General features: G+C 50.5%; 1 protein-coding gene across 1 annotated transcript in view; it reads left to right on the top strand.

Annotated features, from left to right (window-relative positions):
• The window catches only part of ABCC2 (ATP binding cassette subfamily C member 2), a gene marked incomplete at its 5' end in the record, with an annotated part of 60,914 nt that extends 53,444 nt beyond the window's left edge, over positions 1-7,470 (top strand). Inside the window, 5 exons of the mRNA XM_081104429.1 lie at positions 255-398; positions 1,142-1,300; positions 2,506-2,672; positions 5,874-6,068; positions 6,976-7,470. Of these exons, the coding sequence (XP_080960555.1) occupies positions 255-398; positions 1,142-1,300; positions 2,506-2,672; positions 5,874-6,068; positions 6,976-7,105 (795 nt within the window). The 3' untranslated portion in view covers positions 7,106-7,470. The remainder of the gene's footprint in view (positions 1-254; positions 399-1,141; positions 1,301-2,505; positions 2,673-5,873; positions 6,069-6,975) is intronic.
• Positions 7,471-8,283: the final 813 nt, after the last annotated feature.

Here is an 8,283-nt window from a genome sequence, read left to right on the forward strand (position 1 = left end):
AGGTCTTGGGAGGCACCACGCTGAATGGTGGCTTCACTCTGGAGGCCCACCGAGCAAACCTGTGGGATAGGGTTTCTTTGATTGAATACGGTAGGAACCTCTGGAAGTCCCAGTCTAGTTCAGTCTATTGAATGCAGGTGCCCCCGGTGGCTGGGACACGGCTACCTTTCTACTGCTCGGCGACTGGAGTCCCACGGGCGCTGTTCAGCGAGCTGGCTCCATGTAAGGCGCTTCTCCTCCTGTCTCCCCGCCAGGCACCCTGGCTGACTGAGAAGAGACCCCCAGCAGGTTGGCCGAGCAAAGGGGAGATTCAGTTTAACAACTACCAAGTACGGTACCGGCCTGAGCTGGATCTGGTGCTGAAAGGGATCACTTGTGACATCAGGAGCCAGGAGAAGGTAGGTGGGGCTGAAGAAAGGCCTAGATGTGAGTCCTTGTGATGAGAGGACTGTTGGACACAGAGGTGGTGACCACCCGGGCTCTGGGCTGTCATCATTTGGTGGAGTGACAGGATGGGGCACTTTCTCCTGGGGAAATGTAAGGACACAGTGCCACCACCAGAGGGCAGGATATCCACATGGGATCAATTGGACTTACTGGACTGTAAGGGCTTTCTGCTCAGTTCTGCCCTGCCCCCTTGCCTGCCCCCCCCCCCCCCGCCCCCCCTTGCTTCTCCAGTAGCTGAGGAGGGCTCATTTCCTGAAAGGGCTGGGCCAGGCAGAGGAGGTCAGGAAACACGTGGCTTGGGGGAAGAACTGGTAAGAACCACAGTGTGGAGGTTCTCCCTGTAGAGAGAGCAGCCTAGTTCTCCTTCTGGTTGGCAAAGTCCGGCACCCTCGTTGGGTGTCCTTGTTCCCTGAGGACTTGGGGCCTGATGTAGGGCCAGAAAATACCTGGGGACGAATGCTGAGGTCCAGGTCAGGGCCTGGTTCTCCGCTGATGGCAGGCCCAGTCCTTCCAATAGTAATTGTAGTACAGCTGCTGATGTGTCCATTTCCAACAATCACTGTGGTTCTCAGCAAGCACGTTTAGGAGGTGGGATGGAACAGCCCTCTTCTCCTCCTCTCTCCACCCGCCCCAGGCTAAATGTTTATCCACCATGAATTATATGGTGAACTAACTGCAAAGGATCTCTTTACAGATTGGTGTGGTGGGCAGGACAGGAGCTGGGAAGTCGTCCCTGACAAACAGCCTCTTCAGAATCCTAGAGGCTTCTGGTGGCCAGATCATCATTGATGGGGTAGATATCGCTTCCATTGGGCTCCACGACCTCCGAGAGAAACTGACCATCATCCCCCAGGTGAGCTCTAGAACTTACTCTGCCCCACTTGGGGGGGGGGGGGCGGGGGAACAGGTACAGGAAACGTGTGCTTCAGAGAGGGAGGGAGGGAAGAGAGAGAGACACATCAACAATGAGAGAGAATCATTGATTGGCTACCTCCTGCACGCCCCCTACTGGAGATCCAGCCCACAACCTGGGCATGTGCCCTGGTCTGGAATTGAACTGTGACCTTCTGGTTCATAGGACGACAGTCAACCACTGAGCCACATGACCTGGGCTGTGCATCTTCTTCTTGATGTAGATTCAATTAGCAGTGCCATTTCTGCAGTCTACCCGGGGCCTCTGAGCTAGTTCCCGAAGACCCACTGTTTCCAGAACTTAACAAAAATAAGTTCTGCGTGTTTTTGCTAATATGCTTGTGTGGCTGCTGGTATCCAGTCAGTAGGTGGCAGCAACACAACAGGAGTCAAAGAAAGCAGATGATTATTTAGCTTTTCTATAGCCCATCATGGTTTGCAAGACCCTTTGCAATCAGCATTAGCAGTTTTGCCACTGAAGCTTGAAACCATTAAGCTTTATATTCCCCATTTGAGATGGTTAGCAGACAGGGGAGGGAGTTTGCTGTAGATTTCTGTCAGCAAGCCCACACTCGGTGCATCAGCAAGAAACGCTTCCCCCTGCTTCCTCTCTGGACCCCACCAGAAAGGACTGCCCTGGGGGCCTCTCAGTGGTGTGTGGGTCCTCATTAGAGCTGGGTCCTCTGCTCACTCAGCCAGGCTTCGGGGGTGGGTTTGGTGTGTCTGGTGTTTGCTCAGTTTCATGCACTCTCTCCTCCAGCCTCTCCAAAGGCCTCATAAATTCTTCCCCCGGGACTGTGCCGCCCTCGATCCCTCCCCCTCCATACCATGAGTCTTTATTTGGGAGTGTGGGAGGTTCTTCTTACTTTTTAAAGAGGTGCTCAGGCAATTTTGGAAATTCATAAATGCATCTCAGAATGAAAAGCAAAACAACAAAAAACAAACGAAGGATTCCTCCTACTCCTGTGCTTAGCTCCCCGCTGGCAGCCACTCTCAGCCTTCAGTGGGAAACCTTACAAAAGCCTGGCCACGAACCAGCCTTCCCTCCCAGGCCCGTCCTATCCTATCCGCTTTCTCCTGGCCACAAGGACGGCTAGTCCTTTCCTGTCGTTCGCCCCAGCAGCCCCTTCATCCCTTGACTTGCAGGATCCCGTCCTGTTCTCTGGAAGCCTGAGGGTGAATCTAGACCCTTTCAACAGCTACTCAGATGAGGAGGTTTGGAAGGCCCTGGAGCTGGTTCACCTCAAATCCTTTGTGGCCAACCTGCAACTTGGCCTGTCCCACGAGCTGGCAGAGGCTGGTGACAACCTAAGGTAATGTTTCCTAACCCACTTCCCGCAGGCACCGAGAGAAGCCAGGGGAAGGACTCCGTTGTTCCTTGAGCCAGAGGTGCCTGGCATCCTGGATGGGCACTCTCCAGGTCTAGTTCCGAATGCTTAAAGCGAACCAGCCGTGAAAATGACGTGAGAGAATAGGTGTGGAACTCGTGAAAACCTTGGTTAGAATGTGTGCCCTCACGAGACATTTCACAAAGTGAGCCTACAGGTCCCCGTGGGGGAGGGTTTGCTCTCAGCTGCTCACTGCAATCAGGATGGAAACGGTCCTGACGCCTGGTCCGACCCAGGAAGCCTGATTTCATGGTACAAGGTGTAGACTGGACGTGGGAGTTCCAAAGGCTCCCCGGGGGTTGCTGTGGGCCTCCCAGTTTGAGCAGCACTGGTCGAAAGGCATGCGGATGACGGGGACTGGTATCCGCAGAGTTTGGGGGGCACCTGAAACACCTTAAACCAGCAGAGAGGCCCTCAGCTTCCCTGTTCTCCTCACCTCTCCAGAGATTGTCTGTATATGTTGACACTTCATACTTCTGGTCTTCACTATGTCTTTAAGAAGCTGTCCTGGCATTTTCCCTGTTAAAGTTGGGTTCCCCCCCCACACACACACACACACTGAAGGCCAGCCCTCAGCCACAGCCCGCTGCTCAGAGGTACTCCTTGCTGCAGTCCCAGGTGCCTTCAGAATGCTGGGATGGGCATGGACCATTAACAGGTGTAGCTCATAAGAGAAGGGATGCTCAGTAACTCAATTAGTGCATCAGCAACTCTGGCTTCACCTGTGAACTTGTTAGAAAACCAGGCTGTTGACCTGAGTCTGCATTTTAGTAAGATCCCCAGCTGATTTTTTGTGTATATTACAGTTTGAGAAACAATGACTAGAGCATTGATTTTTTAACACGTTTTATTGAATTTTAGAGAGAGAAGATAGGAGAGGGAGAGAGAGAGAAACATCGATGTGAGAAGCATCAATCGGCTGCCTCCTGCACGCCCCCTACTGGGGATAGAGCCTGCAACCTGGGGAAGTGCCCTGACTGGCAATTCAACCAGTAACCTTTCGGTGCATGGGATGATGCCCAAGCCACACTGGCCAGGGCAAGGGCATTAATTCTTTTTGTTGTTAATCCTCACCTGAGGATATTTTTCCATTGATTTTTTTTTTTTTTTTTTGAGAGAGAGAGAGAGAGAGAGAGAGAGAGAGAGAGAGAGAGAGAGAAGGAGAGACAGAGAGAGCATCGATGTGAGAGAGACATGTCGATTGGTTGCCTCCCTCCTGTGCCCAGACCTGGGCTGGGGATCCAGCCTGCAACTGTGGCACATGCCCTTGGCCAGAATCAAACCCAGGACCTTTCAGTCCACAGGCTGATGGTCTGTCCATGGAGCCAAACTGGCTAGGCCCGGACAAGAGCATTGATTCTTAACCATGATACAGACTAGAATCACTTAGTAATCTTTAAAAAAATAAAAGGCCCTAACTGGTTTGGTTCAGTGGATAGAGTGTCAGCCCTTGGACTTAAGAGTCCTGGGTTCGATTCCGATCTAGGGCATGTACCTTGGTTGCAGGCTAGATCCCCAGTAGGGAGCTTGCTGATGGCAGCTGATCGATGTTTCTCTCTCATTGATGTTTCTAACTCTCTATCCTTCTCCCTTCCTCTCTGTAAAAATCAATAAAAAATATATTTTAAAAAAATCTCAGTGCCTAGACTGCAGCCCAGACCAGCTGAATCAGGGGCCCAGGTGACACTTGTAAGCTTTGATGTAGAAGGCATCATGTTTGCTTGTCCTCAGCAACAGAGAGAGGCACTAGCAGGACTTAAGTGGTCCTTTAGGCCTGTGAAATAAGCCATTCAAACATTCAGTCAGCAAATATACACTGAGCAGCGAGTACATGCAAGCACTGCAGACACAGAGGAAGATGACACAGACACACCCCTGGCCTCCTAGTGCTTAGAGCTTCGTGGAGAAGACAGGCCTGTCCGCGTAAAGGCCAGGCAGTGAATGCTGCAGACACTGCAGACACGTGGGGCCATGTGGGACCCTCTGGCAGGGTGGGGAGGGGTGAGCTTGATACTTTCGGTTTTTAAGAACCATCCTTCTCTGTCCAGGCTGGGGGGCACTTAAATAACATTCCCAGTGCCTAGATTTCAGACCTGGTTGGGAGGTGTTGAAAGTAAATTCCTTTGATGAGTGATCAGAGATCGGAGATCTATTAGCTTGGAGAGAGAGACGCTGCGGAGCCAGAGTGGTGCTGGGACTGTGACGGGAAGCCCAGCTGTACCAGGCGGGGGTTTGGTACAAGTTAAGGAAATTGCAGTTGCCTCTGTTTTTACAGAAAAAAACTGAAAGTTCATCTTGGGTGACTTCTCATCTCCTGCAGGAAATTTTCTCCGAGAATTACAGAGCTTTTAGTCTAGCCACCCTCTGCTTAATATGCTCCCTAATGGCAACAGCAGGAAAGAGCAATTAGCGAACTACTGAATATTTCCTCCACATCATTTCCCAAAGCTTCTTTATGCGACTAAGAGGTCCAGTCTTCATTACCGGCTCTTCGCAAATTAAAGCGATTTGCATTTTACAAGCATATTCGAGTTCCACATACATTGCATCTCACACCAAGACATCATGTTCATTAGAGAGTTACGTCTCTAATCAAGGCAGAGGGCCTTGAACAAATAATTAGCTTTGAGACTAGAATTACACATTAAAATAACGAATGGATTTGCTAAGGCCACTGAGAAATGCCACTGGGGCATTCTGGCTAGATGTCACCTTATCTACCAGTAAATGGCGTCAGGTCCAACACTGCTGAAATGAACTTGGGGCATCCACCTCTTTTTTTGGAATTGTTGTTGGTGTACTGGGACATCCCTATAGCCAAATGCAAAGCACTATTTCTGGGCTAGTATTTCCCAAACTTGTCAAACATGGAATCACCTGGGGTGCTTATTAAAAATGCACGTTCCCTGGCTCCTCCCCATTCTGATTGAGAGGTGTGGGGCCCACAAACGTGACATTTTAATTAAGTACGTGTGGTGGGCCTTCTAATTGATTGGGGAAGTTTGGCTGAGGCATCCTGGGGGGATTTAGGAGTGTGGCTTTGCAAAGTCTGATCGGCCCCCACATCCCTTCCCAGGTTAGTCCTTGGTCCTTGGGCTAATGCTTGATTTCTACCATTGGCTGCAGCATTGGGCAGAAGCAGCTACTGTGCCTGGCCCGGGCTCTGCTTCGGAAATCCAAGATTCTGATCATGGATGAGGCCACCGCTGCAGTAGATCTAGAGACAGATCAGCTCATCCAGATAACCATCCGAAAGGAGTTCTCCCACTGCACAGCGATCACCATCGCCCACAGGCTGCACACCATCATGGACAGCGACAAGTGAGTGTGTGTCGGGGGGAAGGGGAGGGCAGAGTTTGATAGACCCGGCTTAACCCTTTGTCAACAGTAATAGCATCAGCCCAGCTGGTGTGGCTCAGTGGTTGAGCATTGACCTAGGAACCAGGAGGTCACACTTCGATTCCCCGTCAGGGCACATACTCGGGTTGCTGGCTCAATCCCCTGTGTGGGTCCTGCTGGAGGCAGCCAATCAATGATACTCTCCCATCATTGATGTTTCTGTGTCTCTCTCCCTTCCTCTGTAAAATCAGTAAAAAAAGAAAATAAATAAATTATATATATATATATTTAAAGTAATAACATCAGCCGTGAGATTTCTTACAGCAGAAGGATTAACTACCATCATTTTACTCATGAAGAAACAGAGAGATTTCAAGTAATTTGCCCAAAATTATACATCAAGCTAATGACAAAGCCAACCGGGTTAAGGAAAGTGCCTTGAGGAAAAATGGAAGACTGTGTACAACCATAACCGAGTACAGGGAGGTGGAGGCTCAAGCCATGAGCGGCAGACACTGACCACAGACCTTCCGACTGAAGGTCTCAGCGGCTACCCCTGTAAACAGCTTTCTGTTCCTCTGACGGCGACACTCAAAACGGGATAATGTCAGTCCTCTTAGACAGTGGGCAGGACAGGCTCCCTTAAACAGTGTGTGTCTTTTTTTAAAAAAAAGCGGATGTACGTGGACTCAGACTAAGCATATCCTTCCAGTTCAGCACACGTATGGAATTCATCCGTGTTGCTGCAGATGCTGGGGTCCCTTCGCCCACTCTGCTTGGTAGCCTGGTCTGAATGATTTTACCGTGACTTAGTGCTGGTTGTTCTTACCGACGCCAAGATCTGAGATGCTGCTTCCTAAGGCTTGCCTTTCCTTCTTCTTTGTTTCAGGGTAATGGTCCTAGACAACGGGAAGATTGTCGAGTTTGGCAGCCCCGAGGAGCTGCTGGCAAAACCTGGCCCCTTTTATTTTATGGCCAAAGAAGCTGGCATTGAGAATGCGAACAGCACCGCCCTCTGACAGCAGGTCCCGTGGCTTAGAGAAGGACTAGAAGGATCATTCCTTATTTAATTTTATTTTGGGGGACTGTACCACACATTGAGGAGTGTGTGTAAAATGCACATTTTAAAGAAGGATCAGAAGTGCATACCCGTGTCCCCACTCCCCAGGTTAAGGAAATGAATGTCACCAGCTACATCAGAATCCTCTGATGGCCCCTCTTTGCTAGCCTACTGCCTACCCCAGAGATACCACTATCCTGAATTTCATAATAATTATCCCCTCGTTTTCCATTTTAGTTTTATCACTTTGTATGTATCTTTAAACAATGTGTATGTACCTTTTAAGAAACATATGCAACTTTTAAGAAATGTATGCAAATGGCCTGACTCATACCGCCTGCATTCTTCTATGACTTTCCTTCAATATCACTTTTGAGATTTAGCCACATTGATGCCCATCGTGGGGTTAGTTTGCTCTCACTGCCACAGTTTATCCATTTTAATGTTTGTCAGCAGTAGGGTTATTTCTAGGGTGGTGGTTGTTGTTTTTTTCCCGTGATGAATGCTACTATTATAAACATTCTGATATATAATTCCTGAACATATATGTGCAAGACTCTTTAGGGTATAATGTAGGAATGGGGAGCATACACATGTTTACATGCATATATTAGGTAACTAGAGGCCCAGTGCACAAAATTTGTTAAGGGGGGGTGGTCCCTTCAGCCCAGTCTGCACCCTGTCCAATCCGGGACCCCTCAGGGGATGTCCGACTGCCGGTTTAGGTAATAAATTGGCAGTCAGACATTCCTCTCACAATCCAGGACCACTGGCTCCTAACTGCTCATCTGCCTGCCTGCCTGCCTGCCTGATTGCCCCTAACTGCCTCCCCTGCCAGCCTGATCACCCCTAACCATCTCTGCCTGCTGGCCTGATTGCCCCTAACTGCTCCCCCCTGCCGGCCTGGTAGCCTCCAACTGCCCCCCTCCCCCACCAGCCTGGTCACCCCCAACTGCCCCCTCTGCTGGCCTGGTCACCACCAACTGCCCCCCCCACCGGCCTGATCACCCTCAATTGCCCCCTGTGCCGGCCTGGTTGCCCCCAACCACCCCCCCTGCCGGCCTGGTCACCCTCAACTGCCCCCCTGCCATCCTGGTTGCCCTCAACTGCCCCCCCCCCGTCAGCCTGGTAGCCCCC

Source organism: Myotis nattereri (assembly GCF_964212035.1).
Source record: "Myotis nattereri genome assembly, chromosome: 13".
NCBI lineage: Eukaryota > Metazoa > Chordata > Mammalia > Chiroptera > Vespertilionidae > Myotis > Myotis nattereri.